The 25,168-nt window shown below is 32.7% G+C and overlaps 1 protein-coding gene and 1 pseudogene across 9 annotated transcripts in view; one reads left to right on the forward strand and one right to left on the reverse strand.

Annotated features, from left to right (window-relative positions):
- Positions 1-11,152, reverse strand: part of LOC148276340 (uncharacterized) — a 56,894-nt gene extending 45,742 nt beyond the window's left edge. For 2 of the 8 annotated variants that reach the window (XM_088234419.1, XM_088234416.1), the window contains exon 1: positions 9,067-10,416. Coding sequence is in view for 3 of the 8 variants with exons in the window: in XM_088234409.1 (XP_088090535.1) it covers positions 10,427-10,491 (65 nt within the window). In the remaining 5 variants the exon portion in view is untranslated. The other 6 variants (XR_015823776.1, XM_088234409.1, XM_088234411.1 and 3 more) reach the window with 6 other exon arrangements.
- A 6,472-nt stretch (positions 11,153-17,624) lies between these two features.
- The window catches only part of LOC148276343 (excitatory amino acid transporter pseudogene), a 52,700-nt pseudogene continuing 45,156 nt past the window's right edge, over positions 17,625-25,168 (forward strand). Inside the window, exon 1 of the transcript XR_015823778.1 lies at positions 17,625-17,874. The product of XR_015823778.1 is annotated as an excitatory amino acid transporter pseudogene (transcript). The remainder of the gene's footprint in view (positions 17,875-25,168) is intronic.

Genomic DNA, 25,168 nt, shown 5'->3' on the forward strand with positions numbered 1-25,168 from the left:
GGAAGAAGTCAAGAGAAGAATAATGTCTGCCAACCGTTGCTACTACGCGCTTGAGAAACAATTAATGTCCAAACGAAAAAATCTTAAAATAATACCGTACAAAACTCTGACTAAACCAATCATGACATATGCTTCCGAAACCTGGGTTGACAAAGAATATTGAGGGAATCATTGCAGCTTTTGAAAGAAGAATGAGTGTGATCCCATTGCCCAGGGTTCGCGACGCAGACGCTAACGAGCCAGACTAGTCAGTAGTGTGGCCGACTGGGCGTTCGCAGCATTTTATAGAATCACACCCTCTAGCAAGATATTTATTTATTTGACGGACTTATGCAGTCCATTCTAACGATGGTAAATACAATTTCTTAAAATAAATACAGGCACTAATAAAATAAAATACAACTAAATAAAATTAAAGCTAGGACAAAAAAAATAAAAATTACTACCTCAAGACAAGATCCGGTCTATCTTAGTGAATTTTTAAAACTCTAAAGACTTAATCCAAAAAAGTCCAGATCTTGTCTCGAGTTAACAATACGACACCATCGGGACATTGGTACATGCAAGCCTTGGTTTGTGCTGTGTTGATCGAGGAACAGCACATTATTATGTCGCAACCGGCGGATCGGAACATTGAATGCCACCTGTTCCAGTAACGATGGTACATCAATTAAGACATTCAGCAAATTAAACATAAATATGGAGTCAATGTTATTTTTACGTTTTTGTAGACTTGAGATTTTTAACATCGACTCCATTTCTCCGTAAGTGTAGTCTCTCCTCTCGAGGCCAATCGTCCATGTCGCTTTTCTTAGCAAACGATGTTGCATCGATTCGATATGATTTATCTGGCCTGCATAGAAGGATCACTGCGACCCTACTGATAGTCTGAACCTATGCCTTACATGCTGATTCTGATTAAAGTTTATAACTACGCCTTATCGGTAATACTTCCCCTGCTGCTATATTTTATACATACAAATACACAAATATTACAAAAAATACAATAATAACGTATCCTTAGCTCTATGAGGCTAAGGGCCCTGTATTGAGTTGGGATACAACATAATGGAAAGTGGAAGCACGTACTAATGGAGAAGGTCCAACACAAGTTTATAAGATTTATAAATTTCAAATTAAACATTCCAATTGAAGAGCTTAACTATAAATGTTTAATGAAGCAGTTAAAATTAATATATATTAGTGATAGAAGAGAAATTTCTGATTCATTGCTGCTTTTTAAGTTATTAAATAATGTTCTTGACAGTCCCGAACTTTTAAATTGTGTGAATTTTTATGTGAGACAACTTTAGACGAGACAAAATACTTATTTTGCTGTTGATTTCAAACTATGCCAAATACTCTATTCCTATTCCACGGTTCCACATGTTAGCAAACAAACATAGAAACTTAGATGTATTTAATTTATCTTTATACTAATTAAAATGATTACTTTTTAATCACTTCTTTTTAAATTATAAAAGTGTACTGTGTAAGTGTTATACTTGTTTTACTGTTTATGCTATGATACTTGCACATCGCCTCTGTTACTTCAATACTTTTTTATTTAAACCTGTTATTTATTGTTAATTTGCTGCATACCTATGTTATAATTTATTATTTAATTTTTCTTTATTATTTCCGTATTTTCTGCTGATTTTATTTCATGTATCTATATTTTTTATACTATGTTCAGGTTTTTTGTTTTATTATTGTTTTTCAATACATGTTGTATACACCATGATTTGGTCTGACACGTTTTCTATATCCGAATTATGTTTCCAATAATCATGTGTTCATTGTACTATACGACATTTCTTAGGCATCCAGATGTTTACTAACTGAGATGGATGTGTTCTCATCATCACTATGGCAGCATCATCTGCATGGCGTGTGATGTTAATGACCTTATCTCCCTTAGTATATTCACTACTTTTTTTATTCTTAAAAGCGTTTTTTATATATATATATTCTGCTTGTGTGAGAAAAGGTTTAAGGCGTATATATTTTATTTATACGTTATTGTATATTTAGTTATAAAGGTGCTGCTAAACTTGCTTTGTTTCTTTGTTGTTCTCAATATGTGTTATTTTCTAAACGCTAATATTATTTATGTCCCGAATTGTGTTGTTGTAACTCCTAGGAATGAAATTCAACATATTATACTTGTAAAATACTTGGTGTCATATGACTTATAAAGTAAAAAATATACATACATATATTATTTTATACTTTGTCTAAGACGTAAGCCTTTTAAATAAAAAATAATTAAAGAATGGCAAAAATAAAAATGAAATATTATTAAATAAACATACATATATTTCAAAGAGCATCTGGACAACATGCTTAGTAGTAAATTAATCTATGCTGCAGTCTTTTGCAATATTATCCGAAACTTATCTGTATTTGAGTCATTTGTACTGCACTGTTTATAACGGAGTCTTATTACAAAGGAGTTTATTATTTGCTAACTTTAATAAACATAATGTCTTGTTATGACTGTCATTTAATATTGCAATTGCTCAACATAGTCATATTACACTGATAAACTAAAACATATAATTTATTTATTTACTTGGGAAAAAAACATAAGCTTGTTCATATAATTCATATAGAAGATGGTACATTGAACTTACAACACAATCTTACCTTCATGTAACAAAAATGATCAATATACGCTGCGATTTGTATTCCAATGTAGTGCCCTAAGCACCATTAGGTGAGGAAAGGGAATAATGATAATGATTTTCAAATATTCAATAACATTTAGTATTTAAAATTAGTTGAGAACATGATAATGCTCTTTGAAATTACAAAAAAACATTAGGGCAAATATTATTTGGCCTTCCTAAAGAAATTTAAAAAATAAAATATATATTTATATAAATAAATTGAAAATAAAATTAAAGAAACGCGTTGTGAAAATACAACTTGGTTATGTTTTTACTTAAAATACGTTAATACTTGTACCTACTATTAACTCAGTTTAATTCTTTTTCCAAGCACAAGAGCGTGTCTCTTTCTTAGAGAGGAACAGCATTTAAAGAACGAAATACAAAGCTTAAATAATACATATTCTGTATCGATACGTTCTTGCGTTTTAAAAAAAATAGTTAAAAACTAAACAACAGGGACACGTAAATGGTATACCTATATTATGTATTTGTACTGTGTAAAAAAAAATACTGCTCAGTGCCATAATAACTGACCTTACCAGTCAATATTTTTAAATAAAATCATTAACTCTAAATTGGATGTTGCGAACTCCTAAATTTAATAAATATTAATATACCAACACGTAGAACTACACAAAATACTCTATGTTAAAAATTAAAGATTAAACATCATTAAGTATACTTACAAAACTTTACTTCATAATGTTTTTATGTACCATATAAGAAGTGCTTTAAAAAGGATCTAATTTTAAGCAATTTAACATTTGAGTCGTCTGTTTCAAATTTCATTTATTTATATGGGGGTTGCATTCATTATTTACCTCGCTTATTATATACATTCAAAAAGGTGGATCTTTCGCTTTTCATAAGCTTCTATTTCATAAGTGTTGGTAGCAGGAGGAATATTCTATAGTGGGTCAATCAGGAAGTTCTCTAGCATTCGTTCTAGTGAAGAGGAAACCACTTAAAACTCTTCAGAAGAAGCCGGCCTGTTGACAGTCATCGACAGGCCTTCCGTTCCACTAGAAGACTGTTCGGCATTTTGAATCCTACTTTGGTTTATTTTACCAATGCCCTGCACTAACTTGATCTTTTACATGTACATAGTCTGGTGCCGAGTCCTGACGGCCGCGGGAGGGAAGTATGGAATGTAGGCTGAATGCTGTAAAAATGCAAATGTGTGTTAATTAAATAACCTTAGAGTAATAACCTAATAGAGTCGTCCATCCGGAAAAAAAACATTTTATGATTATTGACCACGAAATTAACAACAGGTTACAGCAGTACAGCCTAAATCTACGCTAACCGAAATCACCCATTACACGTTTGTTGTTAAACTAAAAATCAAAATAAAAGCAAACCGCAAATTTTGAACGCTTTTGTTCTGTGCAACAAATGACAAATGCGTCCCAACAAAACTCTTCTCAGACCGGTCATTGCGTATGGTGCCGAATACTGGGTTATGACCAAAAGAGATGAAAATATGGTATCAGTATTAGAAAGAAAAAAATTTAGGAAGATATTTGGTGCTGTCAACCAAAACGGAGTGTGGAGGAGACGGGTTAATCACGAATTAGAGGCACTGTATGGCGAACCCAACATTGCACAATTTATCAAAATAAGAAGATTACAGTGGTTGGGTCATGTGCACAGAATGAATGATAACCGCACCCCAAAAAATATTATTTATATCACTCCGGAAGGCAGACGAAGCTGAGGCAGGCCAAAATTAAGATGGCTGGATAGTGTGGAAAGCGATTGGCCTGACGAATTGGAGAAGAGCCGCAGGGTGTAGGGACGAATGGAGACTCAATAGAGTTCGAGTTAGTTCAATAGAGCTCAAGGGCTTCTTTAAAGAATTATTGCTCCGAGGGTAAAACTATGTACGACAAATGTCGAGATCCGTGCATTATCTAAGGCTGAGACAAGCATTACTGATACATTCAAAAAAGTGCTGTGTTGGTTCGGACATGTATAGCGAATCAGCGAAAGAACAGCAAAGAAGAGCTTAAAGGATTTGGGAGGCGAATGATGATGGATGCAGAAAACGAGGAAGATCGAGAATTAATAAATTCAACAAACGGTTGAAGATGGACATATCTTACGCAAAGACATGTGTATCCTGTTCCTACCTCTGCGAGGAAACTGCTTAGTGGTTTGTTTGTTTGTTTGTTTGTTTACTTTACAAATAGCTATCATTTTTTTTAAAATGCAAATTACATTAAACGAGAGAATAAATATTTTCCCAACCATTGCAGAGCACAATCATTCCTGGGTCGGGGTGCGCAGTTAATTTAAAGTTGCCAAAAAAGTAATATTTCCATATTACAATATAGATGATTTGAATTGAAACTTCGAGTTGACTATATTGAACTATAACCGTCCCTTTGTAATACGAGCCCTGCTCTAGTTTTCCAGTAACGCTTGTTTAATGAATATTGTTAATTGGCGCATCGCAAGATGGCGGTGTTCCCGCGTGTGGTAATAATGAATAGGAGGATTAATCCTCATCTCCCAGTCCCACAATTTATCCACTTCTAACCGGAGATGACCGCCATCGAGCCTGGGATAACAATTAGTGGCTTAACATTCCGCGCCAATTAAAACCACCGGTCAAGGCTGACGCCATGAAGTCACTTCCTAATACCACTGTCCGTGTGTCCGTGTGTCCGTTGGCCCCTGCCATCCCGAGTGAACACACAAAACTAATTCCGAATTAGATGTTATATCTCTTGCGTAATGTGTTAAGTATTAATATATTAGTGATGAGAGTAACCGTTTGATGGACATATTATAGTAGAATAACACATTTAAACTGTTCTCGCGAATATCCGATCGCCATGCTGTTTGATAATATTGAGATACGTATCTGGAAAAAAATGTCATAAAATAGACGCTTACATAAATAATGAACGACTTACTGAAATTGAACATTTTTTTTTTTTTTTTACAAAGTTTTACAAAATATAAGTATATAAACAACATTAAATTTAAAAAATACAATATAAAGCAACAAAAGATAGAACAGTGTTAAGAAGTAAAGTTTGTATAAAAAAAAGAAGATGAGTATATAAACAACATAGATTAAAAAAAAAAACACAATATAAAGAAATAAAATAAAGGAACAGTGTTAATTGGTCGATGATGGACCGCAGTAGAACAAAGTATTACATCGGGTAACTCGACCAGGCACTCGCACATTAATCAAATTGATAAGTTCACAACAATCGAACATCGACATTATTATTTTAAACAAAAAAAGCAAGTCATTTAATTTTCGTCTGTTTTCTAATGTTTGGATGTGTAAATAATCATTTAAGTATTAGTAATTTATGTATTCGATCGGTATACTTAATTTAAAATTGATAAAACGCAAAAATTTATGCTGAACTCTTTCGATGTCCTTAACATGAACCCTGTAATGCGGTGACCATATAACTGAGTTATACTCGAGTTGACTTCGCACTAGGGCAATATACATGTTAAATACTTAGGACTAACAATAGACAGACAATTAACACGGACAATTCATATCAACAATTTAATTAGCAAAGTGGCGACATTATCGAGTCTTTTTTTTTAAATCAAAAATTTTGTTCCAAAAACGGAAAAAATTCTAATGTATGAAGCCTATAAAAAAACTAAAATATGTTATACGCAACTACTATGGGGAGCAGGATATCAAAATGACATAAACAGACTACAAAGACATCAAAATAAAATATTAAAGTTAGTATATGACCTTCCCTATCTAACTGCAACTAGAGAACTTTTTAATCAAACTAAGCAATTAAATATAACTGAACTCTTTCAACTAGAATCATTAAAATTTATCCATAAATTAGCCACTAATGTAATTGTAGACGAAGAACTAAAACTTGTAAAAAATTGTAGTCAACATGGACATAATACGAGAATATCAGACAAATACCATATACAACTTTCTAAAACAAGACAAGGACAATCAAGACTAATGAACCAGGGACTGAAATTATACAATAAACTACCAGACAAAACTAAACAAAAGACTCAGACAAACTTTTCAAAAGAAGTAAAAAATATTATTTTGAACAACAGAGTATGAATGAAAAATGTATATATTATTTTATATAAAATGAATGTAATAATCCGTAAGGGTTTATAAATAAATTTTCAAATAAAAAAAATACGTAACGATAAGTTGAGAAACTTTTTTTGAAGACGCTTTGACCTAAATTAAAAGAAACTTGTTTTCTGACAATAACCTTATGAAGAAATACAGTATGAAACATTGCCCCTGTCACTCCAAATCTTTTATTATTTTCGTATGTTATAATGTTAGGTGTAGAGGGGGGGGGGGGGCGTGTTGTGTCGGGGCAGGTTGTGGCAACTCATTTAAAATTCGCGTTAGTTGACCTAGCTCCTAAAATAAAATATCTGTAATAAAAATATGTGTTTTAAAACAGAATGTCACCTCATACATTCAACTTTTGTATGAGGTATTATTTAATATGAATTCTTGCTGTTTTCTGCAAATGCATATTTTAGCTTGTGTGGTCAGCCAGACTTTGAAAAAATCTCTAAATTTCCTTTAACATATAATAAAATAACTTTCAAGTTATTATAACAAATGATTTAAGTGATTTTTTACAATTAAGTATCCTAATATAAATACAAAATAATATGTTCAATACATAATGACATAACCTACACCAGAGTTTTATTAGGGCTGGCTGTTTTCTGCAAAATGCACATTTTACGTTGTGCGGTTAGCCAGATTATAACATAATTAAAACTGGTCAAATACATACTTGCATTATTTTTTGGATTATAAAAAATGAATGTATGTATTATTTGTCATTTGTCAAAGTAAAAAATATTCCGACAGTCGTGCGGATTTGATTATTCACTATTTTCATAAAAGTGCTATTATATTAGTTTCATATTTCTATGGCGGGCTGCCTTCTGCATAACTACGTTTAATTTGTTTTCTTACAAAAATTACATCTTTGGTTTTATTAAAGGATTTTCTAGAATATCCTTTTTGTGATTCAGTCAGAACTACAACGCCATAATCTTGAAGCAGAATGCAGATATCCACACTGTAGTTAAAAATAGTTATCACGCGCCATTGTTCTTGAACAATGGTGATTGGACTCATAAAGGTAATAAACTAAAATCAGTGATCGAACATCCCATTTCCAAGACAAACAAAAACGATTTTTTCCGAGTACCTTAGCCTTGTACATGACACGTAAGGCTACTAAATACAGGGGTCCAAATATATATTTTAAAAAAACTAAGATTCAGCCACAACACGCTTCCTTTTCCTACTTAAGTTAAGGGTTTAAACGCTTATCTATATCTTTATACGTAAAATAAATAACGCTGATTAAGTATTGGGTAAAGTGCCAACCTAATAAGTAAAACGATTGACATTAATTAATGTAAAAATATTAACACTGAGGAACATAAATTATACTCCACTCCATAAGCTACACTCCGTATTCACAACAATGGAGATACCAACACCAATAGAGTCACGTGTTATACATATTCTCGTCACATTTTGTTGTCCTGTTCAGAAATTGTTTTATATATTGTGTTGTGTAAGGTTTATGTTTTTTTGAAATAATATTATTGTATTATACCATACGTAAAAATGCAGTCATCAATAGACTTCACGCTCTAGGCAATAAGTACCAAGACGTTGGTGACTCACTGCATGTTAAGTTTAGTTTATATAGGACAGCCCTTCACCTGTATTTCATGGATAGGATAAAACTAATAGTTCTACATAACATTTTTTTTATCATTAAGTATTCTTCAAAATTGTTTAAATTTCTTTATTGATGTTTCTTTTACATTTCTTTTCTTGATTTTATTTAAAAGTACAAAATATTTCTCTTATCATTATTTTTTTATCAGCATGTATTTATATGTATATTTGTAACCTAAGTAGTAGTTTTGAATAATAATACATGTAATTTAAAAAAGAAAAATCTTCGTTTAGTGTTATTCAAAAATGTTTTAATTTTTTTTTAATATGTGTTGCTTTCTTATTTCTTTTTATTACATGTTCAAAATATTTATATGACCAAATATTTAACTTTTCAAGTATTTTTATAACTAGTAATATAATTTTTAAACTGTGTATCTTATTTTTTTATGGCTCCTTAATTTGTAAATAACTGTTCAGTAATAATTTGTTTTAAATACTATATTTTACTTATTTCACTTACATGTATGTATTTTATTATATGCAACTTATATGTAAAAGGCACTAAGTGCCGTTTATTTTAATAAAATAAATAAAATAAAAATTATACCAACATAGTACTGAGTGCACAACAATAAACACATATAAATAAAAGGGAGAAATATGCGAAAAATGCAAAAAAAAAATACTTACCGATTCAACGGAGCTCTGATCTCTTTTCACGAAGTCCTCAGTATTTAGAAAGCATTTTAGGGTCATTCAATATGTTTCAGGACGATTCGAAGATTGCTTTCTTCTGCTGCCTTTCCAGAATCTTTCAGCCATTTTAGATACAGGACTGCGAGGACGCGGCACTACAGTGGCGCGGTGCTTCACTTCACTTACTAAACGCACTACAACTGCAGTAGCTCTGCGCGACAGTACGCGTCATTATATCAGCCATTTGCATTTCGAGCGTCGAACGATATGGAAGACTCTGATGAAGGAATATCAGTGTCTTTGCATTGTTAGGAGGCAGAAAGGAAGGACAAGAAAAGTTTCTAGGTGCAGAAATTTCCAAATAAATAATATTTTACGCTATTTTTCATCATCATCCCTTTATCAGCAACCGATGGTGCATGGGCAGTGCATTGGAACACCAAATGCCCACGATTTCCCTTTTTAGGATTTATACCTGAGAGTAGCCATCCAGTCAAAAAACTCGCCGAGGGGCGCTATGCTGAATCTCTCACGTGGCCGTAGAAAACACTTTTATCTCGCGAATTTACATTAAAAACACACGAGACAAAGAAGTGTTGTCTACGGCCGCGAGAGCGTTTGGAATATCACCCCAGGGTTTTCTTTACTATAAATGTTTGAAAATGGTTTGAACATTCATTATTCCCTTTCCGCACCTAATGGTGCATAGGGAACTGCATTGGTACACCAATCGCAGCGTATATCGATAATTTTTGTTACATGAAGGTAAGATGATCAGTCTTACTCTTCAGGTACCAGTCCAGGGGCTATGAAATATTTTGGTGTGAAAACACCCATTTAAATTAATATTTCATTTCAACCATGTCGGGAATCGAACCTGAGACCTCTCGCATGGTAGGCGAACGCGCTAATCATTACGTCACGAGGCCGATTAGGTGTAGGGATTAGTAATTTTTAAAAGTGTTATATTTTTACAAATTTTTCTTTTATTTATTATTTTTATTTGTTATGTATTCTATTTTATATTATTTTTTTCACTTGCCAAACATAAGAGCCTGACTCTTTTTTGGCAAGTTCAACCTGAGTTGTACTAATTTTTATTTCTTTGAGTATTGTTTTTTATTTTAAATAAAGCTTTACTGATAAAAAATAATTAAGGTATATTTATTTTATAATATTACACTAGTAAGCAAATTTAAATTACCCTGTAAATTTACAAAGAAAACTAAATAAATAAAATAATGAAATAAAGCGTTCTGGTTCTAATTCAGAGCCAAAGCTGTTATCTTCATCCGCCTGGACACAGACAAAACTAATTTTAAAACAGATACCGAGAGATTTTATAATTACTTACTTCAGGATGTCGGAGGAATAGTAAAAGGTAGAGGGTAACGCAAAAAAAAAAACTGGATAAAACATTTAGAAGAGGACAGATATTAACGTCGAATGCGGATTGACGCGTTGTGAAGTGTAGTGCACTATACAACACTGACGTCAGCACTGCGCGGCGCGGCAAAATATTATTTCAGTCAACTCTGCTGTGCCACTCTAGTACAACTGGCTTCATACAAAACAGTGGAAAGAATGTTTCGTGTTGTCACGTAGCACCGCACAGGGTGGTTTGATTTTTATAAATTTTATTATTATGCACTAATTAAACACTGAAACGTAGCTCGACTTCGCTCGGGTCGGCTCTTCTCGGTTCTCCTCGGCTTCCTTCGGTGCAGTGAGAGGCGGACAAGTCCAAATTAATCGTCGAGGGGTGTACACACTTTTGCGAGGCACGCTCGGATTAGCTCGTATTCTCTCGGTTTCTTTCGGCAAGAGGCACTGGACGAGTCCAAGATTATTGTCGGAGGTGTCTACCTACTTGACACCAAGTTTTATGAAGATATAAGGGATTTGTTTAACGTTGTCAGACACTAAAAAACACTAGAAGAATACGCAGAAAAACAAAATAAATAACACAAACGTACGCGGCAGTGCAAGCTGGACCGGATAGTGCGGATTTTTTTTAAAATTGAGCACTCTCGGGAATTTGAAAACCGTTTTGGCGAGAGCGTTGTTTTGATAGACTTCGCGTAGGTGATGGCCGAGCGAACTGACTGTCTTAATTGCCGACTTCCTTATTTTCTTCTCAAAAATGTTTTCCCTCTCTGTTGCAACAAATTTAGATGTAAATAACTTCCTAGGGATGAAATTCAACCTTACAAACATTTAGACATACTCAAAACATTGTTAATTAAACTAAATCTGAGCATGTTTTTCATTCTTTATTTCAATTCTTAATTTTTAATTACTCTTACAAATTTTCTTCATTTCTAATATTATTTCCATTTGTAAATACTCACTACAAACTACAAACTTTAAAATATCTTTTTTTCACTTAAATTTTAATTTTTAAACAACTTTCATTTATGTTTTTCTTTTTCCTTCTCTTTTTTATACTTTCATAATTAACCTTACATAATTGCTTTATAATATGGAAACTTCACTGGTCCATTAGAATTAAGTCTAATTGTGTAAAATATGAAACTTTGTAACTGTACTGTATGTTTCCTGAATAAAAGAAAATAAATAAATGGTTTAAGAAGTACGAACATTTGAAAAAAAAATTTAGGCGTTACGTGGTAGGTGAATTGGTTCAGCCGGATGAATCTCACCCACACGGCCACACGATAAAGGTATCCGCTCTCTCACTTCACAAAAGTCAACAGACGGAAGAGTTGAGGAAATGTGGATGTTAAAAAATAGGCAGAACAATGAATGTTACACATTGTTTAAAGTGGTCACCTGGATTCAAACGAAAGATATGAACTCTTGTTTTATGATATATTTTGTTGCCCTTTAAATAATAAAGAATATTATTATGTTTAAAAAAAAAAAAATTCCTTTTTTAATTATTATAAAAAAAAATACCATATAATCTTTTACAGAATATTTTATTTTCTCTTTCTTATGTTACACAAAAATATTATAACGGTCTATTAATTATATGAGAAAAAGTTCATTAACATTTTCTTGTATACCCACGAACAGGCCATGTCTTTGTGGGATTTATTTGTTTACTATTTTTACTATTAATGTGTATTTCATTACAATGTATGTATCCAATATTTTTTTGATATTCTGTTTTACCTCTTTTGTATATTGTAAAAAAAAACAAAAATAAATAAATAAAATAAAAAAACAGCCAATGACAGTTCAAAAGCCTTGTATATTCCCCTTTCAAAAATGTTTCCCCTCTCTGTTAAAACAAACTCAGATATATTTATTTCATTTATCAAAAAGAAATAACTCTCCCACTGCTGTTGACATTACATTTTTTTACAAACCACTTTTGAATTATTTATAAAACATTAAAAAATATTATTATTTTCCATTATTCGATTATTATAACGAGTTACGCACATCACTAGTAAATATGGAGGTAGTGCACCAGGCAGCAGGCGTTTCATTGCCACGTGTAAGTACTTATTTTGCATATTAAATAAAAGTTCTGTTTTTTATTGCCCATTGTTTTCCGTTATTTATGATACATTGTACGCGAGTATTCCTACTAGAAATGAGGATTTTCAAATGTCGACGAAGTTTAGACAAGAACGTGTTTTTTAATTACGCCCATTTACGAGTACTAACATATGCCTACATTTATGTTAAAAAAAAAACAGAATTTTAGCTCCGTATTCTTACATAAGAGTTAGACTGACCACCATGCCTTCACTTAATAGATGATCGATATACGTTGCATTTAGTGTACCAATGCAGTGCCCTATGCATCAACTGGTGCGGACAGGGGTATGATGAAGATGAATTCTTACCAACTTATTGCTAGCCACATTCGTTCCACTGCTGGACAGGCCTCTTAAAAATTCTTCTAACATTTTAAAAATATTTTATATTTCTCATAATTCTTCTATTTGTTGCCATTTGAAAAAAATACATTTTTAAAAATAATGTCGTAAAACTAGCATATATTTAGTATTTTTTGCTCTCGCGAAGCTGCGACTTGTTTGCGAAACACTTTTACTGGTCGATTATTTAAAGCTGGCGCGTTCGCAAAACTTACACAAACGCATTGTGTAGTGTCTGTAAAAAAGCGTATGGTATGACATCGCACGGCGTATGCCGTATGCATTATGAAAATAATCTCTGTCTCTTTCGCGCCCAGACGCGCTTATGTGCGTGATATATACTACAATTGCTTTGTTAGTTGCTAATGATATGGTAATAAAATATACACAGGATGCTTTTGTGTTCGTTTGAATTTTGTTGCGATTCTTAATAGTTAAAATAGAATAATATATATCGAATGTTTAGCTATGGATTTAAAAACGTTGGTTTATACATATATTTTTTCATTTAATCATGTATAGGTCTATTATCTAGTGCTGGCGCGTTCGCAAAACTTATACAAACACATTGTACAGAATATTGATTTTAAAAACTTGCATAATGAATTTAAGTAAATTAATTTAAAAATTAGAGAAAAAAAATCAATTTAAAAAACTTCGTATATTTTTTAAATAGCGTGTCGCTTCCAAAAAAAAAATTTCGAAAATGGCAGTAGAAAACTAGCCTTTTTACTATTTTTATTCTTTGAAAATGCTGAACACAAAATATTATTATAAATAAAAAACGTGCTTGTGTAAAAATTAATTAATAAATTGCATTTTCTAAACCCATTGTATTTTTTTCATACACACAATCATCTAATCCAACACGAAAAAATACCACATATGGTTAAAGTTGAATATAACCTTTTTTAAATCAACATCCTCTAGATTTTAAATGCGTTGCATAAGTTTTGCGAAGGTGCCTTCATCTTCTTCATATGCAACCTTCTGTCCTCCGCTGCTGGATATTGGATATATGCTTCTTCGATATCCTTCCATTTCTTTCGGTCGGTTGCTACTTGCAGCCATTTTTTACCCCCTACAGCAGCTATGTCGTCGGACCATCTTTTTGAGGTCTTTCGACGCCTCGCTTTTTCTCCCAAGGTCGCAAACTTAAAATTTTAGGGGTCCATCTGTGAGGTCCTGTCTCGCAACATGTCCTGCCCATTTTCACTCCAGTCCTGCCACGCGATCCATGATATCCGCTATTCTGGTTCTGTTCCTAATTTCATCATTTCTTATTCTGTCTCTTAGGCTCATACCAAGAATGGGTCTTTCAATAGATCGCTGTGTGCATTTGAGCTTTTCTACATTTCTTCTTTTGAGGACCATGGCGTCTAATGCACATGTAGTCACTGGCAGTATACATTATACATGAAATGTACGTTTTCCTTTTCAGACAAACCGGAACAAACGTGCCAGCTCTAGTTAATCGAGCAGTAATAACAAATTATATTATACTCTCAGAGTTATATATTATTATTAGTTATTATATTCGCTAGAGAAGCCCCTTAGCTCTATTGCATGGATAGAACAAAACCGTTTCAAATTTATGGTTTGGTTTTTAGTTTAATAACAAACGAGTAACAAACTATTGCAATTCTCAACCTGAGTACCTATGCCCCATTGTATTGCAGTTATCTGCAGCTAACTTTATGATTGATAATCGACTCTTCTAGGCAGTGGTGTATTAATATTTTTTTGTAAAAGAAAAATACATATTTGCATTCTTATGATTTGCCATTTTTAACGAGTTTAAAAAACTCACTATTAGAATATGGAAATTAAATTGGGATAGACTAATGTACGAACCTCGGACTTCTGATCCGTGAGTCCGAAACACTAGCCAGGGGGCCACAACCCTATTCAAAATCTAATAAAATCTAAAAAGTTTTAATTACCCGTAAGCTGGACGATGTCATCTGTTCACCTTGTGTTCACCATTCAGTGGTCTTCCTACGCCTTTTTTGTTTTTTCTGGCCTTATGTATTCTTTTATGTTCCCTTTTCATTATTTAGATATTGTCGATAATGCTTGAAACAATAGATAAATACAGTTCCATCATTATAATTCCCTTATCTTCACATTGGGCACTACAATAGTACACCAATTACAGCGCATTTTACCCTTCAAGTGCCAGTCCGGTAGTCAAATATTTAAGTGCCCTCTCTGTTGCAATATATTTGGATCCGAATAATTCCCTAGGAAGGAAATCCAGCCTATCTGCAAACATTTGAACATACTAAAATCATTGCTGAATTAACTAAATGGTAAAAGAAGAAGCATAAAAATTGGAAAATTGTTTTCAGGCGATGCCTAGGTAGTAGGTGAATTAGTTCAGCCAGATGAATCTCACCCACATGATAAAGGTTTCAACTCTTTTACTTCACAAAAATCAACAGATGGAAGAGTTGAGGAAATGAGGATGTTTAAACACAGGCATAATGGTGAATGGTGGTGTCACCAGGGAGTTGAATCCAATCCTTGTCTGCAAAAATTTGGACAAACTCAAAATATTGTTGATAAATCCACCTGGTCCATGAAGAAGTATAGAAATTGAAAAAATAAAAATTTCAGGCGTTGCCTAGTATGCAGGTGAAATAATTCAATTAGATTGAATCTCACTCGCATAAATAAAGGTTTCAGCTCTTTAACTTCACAAACATCAACAGATGAAAGAGTTGAAGTAATATAGATGTTCAAATATGGGCAGAATGGTGAATGTTACACAGTGTGTAAAGTGGCCACTTAAACCAGCCAATGACAGGTCATAAGCCCTGTAGATGCCTAGACATCTATATTGCCTTCTTTAAAATGTTCTTCATTTCTGTTGTAATATGGTAATAATGGTGAATGTTACACAGGATTAAAACTGGCCACCTAAACCAGCCAATGACTTTCTCTCTATCCAAACTCATTATCTGATCCCACATTCCTCATTATTTGAAGTGTATAATATAATGTACTTTTTTTATTTATAGTAATATGTGCAAGTCTTTTCTCCCAATAAAAAAAAACTGTTATTTTTAATTAATTAGGTTTTTTTTTTAAAATATGTATTTTTTTTATATCTATTTATGGTTTTTTTATTACAAATTGACCAATCTCTTCTTTTGATCAGTCTTTTTTTTTGGTTTGCTGGAAGATATTGCTTTTAGCATTAAGTCCGCTAAAGTACTTATTCTTTGTAATAGAAGTTTTAAATAAATAAATGACAGGTTATAAGCCCTGAAAATATTTATTTATACATCAACGGTATAAAGAACATTTTACAAAAAAATAATAATTTACAGAAATAATCACAGCAGTGCACAATAATCATGTAGTCCATAGTATGAAATAATAGAATAATTAAAACTAAACAATTTAGTGAACATATAATACAAAAAGTTAAAAAGAAACATAACATTTCTAAATAAAGATAGCAATAGCCATGAGAAAATCTTATGTACTAAATATGAATGTAACACAGTAAAGTTGAGAATAACTAAATAATAATAATAAAAAAATTAATACAACTTTGGCACTTAAAAAAATAAAAGTTTTTGAGCAATAAAACAAAAGAAAAAAAGGTTAAATTACTAAATAATACCTCTATTTAGTGAAATCATCATCACCAGTTGGTTGGAAGAAGTTGCCATTAGGCAATAAATCCACTCCCTTTCTTCAAAATGTTTTCCCTCTGTTGCAACAAATTTAGAAGAAACGCCTTTTTAAACAAGTATATAATCTCAATTATTTGCCGAGAATTAAACCTTGGGCCTTATGCATACGCCTAACGCGCTAACCACTGTGCCACGAGGCAGGCATGCGTAATTTATTCCAAGCAATAGATTGTAACCCACGAATATTCTATGAATAAAATATGTAGGGTACAAAAGAATTTATGTGAATATCGAGCCGTGATGGCCAAAACATCGTAACCAACCGGAGAAATATTTAATCATTATCGTTCCTTTTCTGGACCTTATGGTGCATGGGGCATAGCATTGGTACACCAGTCGCAGCGTATCTTGTTATTTTTTTGTTACACGAACGTAAGATAATCAGTATTACGCTTCAGATGCCAGTCCAGGGTCTGTGAAATACTGTAGGGTAAAAACATTTTAAAAATAATTATTTGGTGTTCGTCATGTCGGAAATCGAACCTGAGACCTCTTGCATGGTAGGCTAACGCGTTGACCAATACATTACAAAGCCGACATAATTTTACGGGATAATACCTTTTCTTTCACGTTTATAAGGAATATACTTTGAGAACCAAGTTTTGTTTCGAGATTTATTTTATTGATATTAATAAAATTATTAAAGAGTGTACTACATGTTAATTGAGGGAGGAAGTGTTCTTCTATAAAATACTGTATTAGTCGGTTACGATGTTTTGACGATCATGACTCGATATAATTCTATCTTTTAGTCTATGTGATTTATAAGTCGTTACCGATCTGCTGAAAATCTATGATCTATGAATAAATACAAAGGAGTGATTTAAACATTGTTCCGTTGGCTTTTGTTCTATGGAATTTATAAGGCTGTCAGCAAAGCAGAGATCGCAGGATCGCCAGATGTACGAGCGGAAGGCGGGCGGCGCGGGACGCGCGGGGGAGGGCAAGGCACGCGGAGAGAGGGCACAGAGGATTCGCAGAGTTGTTCGCGAACTCCCGCCAATATAATTACTTGCATACTAAGTTAGTACCCGTCCCGCCGCCGTGAGCGACGCGCGCACAGATCGCTGTCACCAGTAACACAGTTTCCCGCGCGACCGAAAAGCGCCGCGAAAAGCGAAAATAAACAAAAGAGCGCCGCGTTCCAAGTTTGAACGACTCCGGTCTAAGTACGGTCGTGTGGAGACGTAGTGCGAGTGCGCTTCGAGAAACCGCGGGAGCGAACGGAGCTTACTCAACAGGTATGTTGAATCTCTTTACTAGGGTCCCCCAATACGTTATTGTACTCATACACACGATCAATCAGATCACAAACACGTATTTCGGAGTTAGCAATGAGAGTTTAGCAATTGAAGAACGATTTTTCTTTTTTATTTGTGCCATCATCACCACCATCATTGAAAATCGTAATGATTAGCGATGTTTTTAATGTACAAAACTTATAAACAGAATATGTACACGCTCAGGCAAAGCTTATTACAAAAAAAATTTATTTAAAAGTTATTTATTTTCATTGTCTATTTAATCATTTTTTCAATTGAATAAAAATAGTCTTCTGGGTTATTCTACATACTTTTATTTTGTTGTTTATTTGTTTGTGAAAAATGTTTATATCGACCGAAGAACGGCAAAATTTACCAAGCAACATGTAGCTAACTTTACAAAAAATCCAATTGAAGTTTTTTTTTTAATAAAAAAAAATCGTATTTATTTTTTTATTTAAATTGTGTAAGAAACACACCAATAGAATAAGGTTATACATCGTATTTTTTTGTTAATAAAAAAAAAAAAAAAATTAGTCTTTTCTGTAAAATTGCTACATGTCGCATTGTATATACGTGTAATACACGAACAAGATATTAATTTCCCATGAGTTATAAAAAAACTCATTTGGGACGGTACATAGAAAGAAAACATTTTTGTGACAATACATAATATAATTAATACAATACTAAATAGTACGAAAACAATATTAGAAACATAAAACACAGTATTATACAGTATCTATACGAATTATATTAATAACTATCACTGTCAAAAATATTTAAGTAATATTTTTTGATTCTTATTCTTTTAGATTAGCTATTTGACTTTTCGTTTTTAAGTTTAACGGGCTGTTTATTAAATTGGGAATGGTCAATATTTTCCGGAGACTTTTTGCCGAACTTTGTTGACCAAAATACATGAAGATTTTTGGAGTTTCGTGTACTGTGATTGTGAATATCATGATTAAATACGTATTTTAATTATAATCTGTGTATAAAATTGAGAATAATACTTGTATCTTCCATATATCGCATACTATTGTTACCTCGAATGAAATATTTGAATAACACCAATTATCCATTAAGACCGGGTCTGTCGTTTGCTACTGGTTAAGGAAATATTACTACTGATCAAACAACCTGTTGTTTGATCAGTAGTAATATTTCCGAATCAGAAGTAATAGTAACAACTTTGAAAAGAGATTTTTTTCCATGGAAAAGGGAATCCTTTTTAAAAACTCAAACTTTAACTTTTGATTTTAGACTATCACTAATGGTTAAACAACCCAACCTTAATGCTCTAAATACCACATGCGCCAGCTTCTAAATAAATCCGTATTGATACAGATTTATTTTATTTATTAGCGTTGATAATCAAGTGCTGTTTTCCCAAAGAAAATGATATGGTTCACCAAAGATCGGAAAATTTGTAAAAATCATTAAACTATTTTCATATGACAACAGAGATGGAGAACATTTTAGAGAAGGGAACGTGGATATGTAGATATGTACAGGGCGTATGACCTGTCGTTGGCTGGTTTATTGGCTTTTGGTGACTTATATGAAGGGCGTCGGAGTTGGGAAACTTAAAAATAACGACGATTATAATCTAATCAAACGTTGCTAAGATCTTAATTTGTTGCAACAGAAAGGGAATTTTTTTCGAGAAGGGAATATGGAAGTCTTGGCATTTACAATGCTTATGAACTGTCATTGGCTGGTTTAAGTGGCCACTTTACACACTGTAACATTACCCATTCTGCCTACGTTTAAACCTCCACATTTTCCAACTCTTCTATCTGTTGACTTTTGTGAAGTAAAAGAGCTGAACCTTTATCGTGTGGGTGAGATTCATTCGGCTGAACCGATTCACCTCCTAGGCAACGCCTGAAAACATTTTTTATCAATTACTAGTTAGAGTTTATTCAAGAAGTTTTGAGTATGTCGAAATGTTTGTAGACGGGCTGGATTTCGTCCCTAGGGAGCTATTTAGATCTAAATCAAATTTATAAAATTACCATAATAGATATTGGCTATTGTGATGCAATTAAATACAGTTTTTGCTACCATTCATGTTTGCAATATGGTCATGAAGATGAATGACAATATTCGACAACGGTCCTCCATATTCTTTAGCAAACTCACAATTAAAGGGGCAGTGACAGTAGTAGAGTTAAATTCAATAAAAATCGCGATGTTTGAAATTGAAAATTGAAAATGAGTAACTCGTTTATTGACAGAAAAACGTTGCTTTTTTGCACGAGTTAAACTGATAGTCAGACCCACAGTCGTACTAGGCAATGCCTAAAAAAAAAACATTTTTCAGTTTTTGTATTTCTTGGACCAGTTCTTTTAATCAACAATATTTTTAGTTTTTCCAAATTTTTGTGTACAAGGACCGGATTTAACCCCCCAAGGAGTTACTAAAATCATCATATAAAGGGTAGGCGGAAGAAACACGGGTTTTTAGTTTCAAAACCGTTTTAAACATTATCTATGAATGAAGTGCTTTTCTTTTTTTAGCATATTTATAATTAATTAACATTTTTGAATGACTCTAAATAAATAGTCGTTAAAATGATCAGCAAACAAAAGTATTATGCAGATTAATACTCTACAGACAGACTTTTTACAGAATTTCCAGTACTAGACGTAAGACAAATATACATATGGACAATTTTAAGACATTTCCATCAAAATCCTTACATACATAATGACGGACAACAAATTTACGACACTAGGCAAAGACAAAAGACCATACTTCTGCTCCCAAAGAAAAAAACAAATTACGGACAAAGTCATTATACTTTTCTGGCCCCTAAGCTATACAACTTTTTAAGCAAGGACATATTGGTAAACAAAATGAAAAACAATATTTTCAAAGCTAGAGTCCATAAATGGATTGCTAAAAAGACTAGACAGGAAGCTGAGGAATATGTTTCATATATAAGAATATAATTGTAGTTTCTTGAAAATCCTTTTTCGTTTTATTGATGTAGGTATGTTTTAATTTCTTTTGAATTTTTACACAATTGATGTGAAAGTGTGTACAATTAAGTATAAAATGAATAATACACCGACACTTCGGAACGTGCCTGTGGGCCAGTGGAGTGGCTACATCCAATAATAAAAATAAAAATATATTTAATGTACAGTACCTATTGTATAAACATTTTTTCTAACTATGTATTTGTATTTTATATTGGATTAAATAAATAAATAAAAAAATAAATAAAATAAAAAGATTAATATAAAAATAAACCTCATTATATGGAAAATAAACGTATTTTAAACTAAGTGACATTCCAAAAAAAATATTTTGGGTTCAAAGTTAGTTTTCGTCAAGTGCTTGGACAATATGACCGATATTAATAGCAGAATTTGAATATGGTGAAGTTATTATTTTGCCCTTCAGCTGAGTCACAGATAATGTGTAGTTCACGAACAGAATTACCGTAATATGCACTTTTTAACTCTCTCTGTTGAGATCCGTCTGATCAGCGACTGACTACGCTTGTTTCTTTAAATTATGCGCGAACTTCGAATCTTTCTTTTCCGTATCATACAGACTGATCGCGTTTCTTCAGCTTTGCCCAAATTTTCAAATACGTTTTGCCAATGATTGGGCGTGTATGACGATATTTTGATAGGACACACGGGTGCATACTTAACTCAAATCCGTAAAAATCATGACTCCGCATGTTTCTTCTGCCCGCCCTTCACATTACAACAGAGATGGAGAACATATTAGTGAAGAGAAAATTGATGTCCGTTGTAATAATAGGTTAATCTTTTGCATTTTTTTTTGCACCACAACAGGCTAGGAGGCCTAATTAGAGTGGTGAATTACACCACAGAGCACCCAGGCTTGAGAAAAATCACATTTTAATTTTTGTGTTCTCATCGGGAATCGAACCCGGAACCTTCCGTGCGTGAATCAAGCGTCTTGACCACTACACCACGGAGGCCGCCAATTCTTAATAAGTCCAAGGGCGTAAAATACAGCCCTTGTCGACAGAAATTTGGACAAACTCAAAATATTGTTACACGCACATTCTTATTTTTTAAATAGTATTTTGTATCTTTTTAGAACTATTATGTTGCAGGTTGTTTTCTCATGTCATCCACAAATGCTCAAAAATGATATTTTGGTGTTTTTTGTTAAGAATTCAAATAATCCATCTGTGTTAATTTTTTATTCCATTATTTGAAAAATTCGTGCAGTGTTCCAATATTAAAATAAATATGTATTATTAAAAAAACTTCGCTACTAAACTAAAAATAAATTTTACTCTTCCCTGAATAAAAGTAAGTTTGGGTCCTGAGTTATACAAGCTAGGCTGACGTTATGATGTAAATCTATGTAAAAGCCCCATAGGGATAAATTAATATACACAGGAATTATTTGAAAACCCCACGGTCACTGTAATTTAGATAAGTATCGTAAAAATTATCTTTTGTGCCAATTAAATGGAAAAAATAGAATAAAAACAACAAACATGTCATTATTTGTGTAGCGTGTTACTTTTTGCATAATATTGTGAAATAAACAACCTTGTTTTTGTGACAACAAATGACGAGATTAAAATTCATGAGATTAGAGTTTTTTTATAACAATTATTGTCTATTGAGAGGATTGTTTTTATGTCAGTCTTTCGCAAATACTTCCCCAATACTGTGCAGAAATCTGCACGTCGGACTGATCAATAATAATAATAATAATTATTATTATTATAAATAACTTATATGGCGCCATTTTCGTAATATAATACCTTAAGGGCGCTTTACAAAGTGATTATATAAATATAATTTTAACTTTTTAATTTAAGAAAAATAATGTACTTTGTCACTACATCCTAAGAATTTATTAAAATGATTTAGAGAGCTAGTGGGTTTTAAGTTTCTTCCGAAACATCACTTTACTCTCACAGTTTCGGATCTCTGCTGGGAGAGCATTCCATGCCGTAGGGCCTGCGACCGCAAATGCGCGTTCGCCAAATTTAGTGCGCTGTTTGCGTAGAGGTATAATAACTTTTCCTTTCGACGTTGATGTAGCTGATCTAAGCGTAAGACGTCTGTCAGCTAGTTCGTTTGGAATGCAGAGTTTCCTTAGATATTCCGGAGCAGAGTTGTGCAGTGACTTATACATAAGCCAACAAAGTTTGTATTCCACCCTCTGTGGTAAATGTAGCCAGTGTGATTCCCGAAGTAGTGGAGTAATATGACGGAACTTTGAGATTCCAAAAATCAGTCTTTTAAGGTTATGCCTAACAATCGACAGAATCGACATTTCGCTATCCCGTTTTCCGCTCCTATAACTGAATGGATATTGTTGTTTTTTTTAGAACGAGATTTCAAATCAGCATGAAATTTTCTGTGTCAGTAATTTTTGCGTTTTTCAAGAATAGTTATCGTATTTATATGCCGTACGTCCAAAGACGGTAGATAAATCTGAGTGCTTTTATGGCTTTTTGGATGGTTTAAGTTACCATAATAAACAATTTATCAACAACAAAAAAAAAACTTTGATGTGCTGCCATAATCCAGGAAGAAAAAACGGGAATACGTTTGCATGAAGATAAGTGAGACTGCGTTTCCTCTTAAACTAATTTAAGTATTTTTTACCCTCCATGTTTTTTGTTTGTTTTTGAAGTTAATAAATTATTTACATATTATTAAGATTGATTATTGAAGTAATTCTAAAGAAACCCTCAACATTCAATACGGAAAGTCTATTTAAAATATTTAAGGTTCACACAGTAGACACCCTTTATAAAATAAATTCTATTATACAAACACATAAAAAAATTAAAAAAAATTGAGATGTCACTCAGATACTAATATAATATTAAAATTCTTAAATATTACACAAGTCATGGTCAAAATAGCTTTGTCTTCAAAGGTGCAAAAAATTATAATAATCTTCCCAATGAACTAACAAACTAAAAACTATAAAACTATTAAACGAACTAAAAACTATTAAAAGGAATATATCAATCAATAAATTTAAAGTAAATTTGTTGAACACGTGTAAAAACTACATTAAATTTTAATTAGTATGAATGTATTATTGTTTTATGTTTTTTCTTTATGTATCCTATGTTTTTATTTTTTTCTCATATACTCGTATTTAAAATTACATAAACTCTTATAATAAACAATAAATAACTACAACAGTGTAAGTCACTCTCCAAGCACAAGAGTTAGTCTCTTTTTTGGAGAGTTACAGTGATAACATTTACTTGATGTGAAAAAGTAGATATGTATGGAATTAAAAAAAATCATCTACTTTTTATGAAATTTATTAACAAAAAAAAATAAAAAAAATATTAGCATTCTTTATTAAATATTTATATTGATTTATTCATATACAAATACATATTACAAAAAATTTGCATTATTGACAGAATTAAGAAAGGGGTGCTGCGTTGGTTTGGACTTGTAGAGCGAATGGACAGCGAAAGAACGACTAAAAGGATCTACGATGCAAATGTTGATGGATGCAGAAAACGAGGAAGACCGAGAAAGACATGGCACGATCAAGTCCATCAAATACTTGAAGATGGACATGTCAAAAGTAGGAATAATCGGCGTGCGTGCATAAGAAGATGTATGAATGTAGAGGAAGCGAGGTCTGTATGCCAAGATAGAGTGTTATGGCGTTCTACCCTCTCTGCCTACCCCTACGGGGAAACGGCGTGATGGTTTGTTGTTGTTGTTGTTGTTGTATTACAAAAAAAATAGTAACGTATTCCTAACTCTATGAGGCCAAAAGCCCTGTGTTGAGGTGGGATACATCATAGTAGAAAGTGTAAACATGCTTATTATTAAAGAATACTTTTTTTCTTCTTTTCCACATCCGCTCGTAAGTGGAGCATGTGGACATCACTAGTTTACCTCCAGGAGACCCTATCTCCAGCTAGCACTCTCGCCTCCTCGCGCGTAAATCCAGCGCCCCTTAGTTTTGCCGAATAAAGTCGAAAGATCGTCATCGACGGCCTTCCAAGACGGCGTGAGCTGGCAGGTTTTGAAGAACAGACAACTTGGGTTCATGTTCTTCTGGGGCATGCGCAGCACGTGTCCAAGCCAGGTCCACCGCCGCATCTTCAAGATGTTCGTTATAGGAGGCTTCTGCGAAATAATACTACAAATTAACATAATTTATTTATTTATATATATACGCCCAATGGGCATTTTTAAGGACATATTTATACATAGAAAATTATTATAAAAAAATTAGAAAGACTCAATGGTTTATAGTTGACTTTGT

The sequence above is a fragment of the Micrasema longulum genome, unplaced genomic scaffold (assembly GCF_059751315.1).
Source record: "Micrasema longulum isolate JH-2025_06_02 unplaced genomic scaffold, ASM5975131v1 h1tg001236l, whole genome shotgun sequence".
Lineage (NCBI taxonomy): Eukaryota > Metazoa > Arthropoda > Insecta > Trichoptera > Brachycentridae > Micrasema > Micrasema longulum.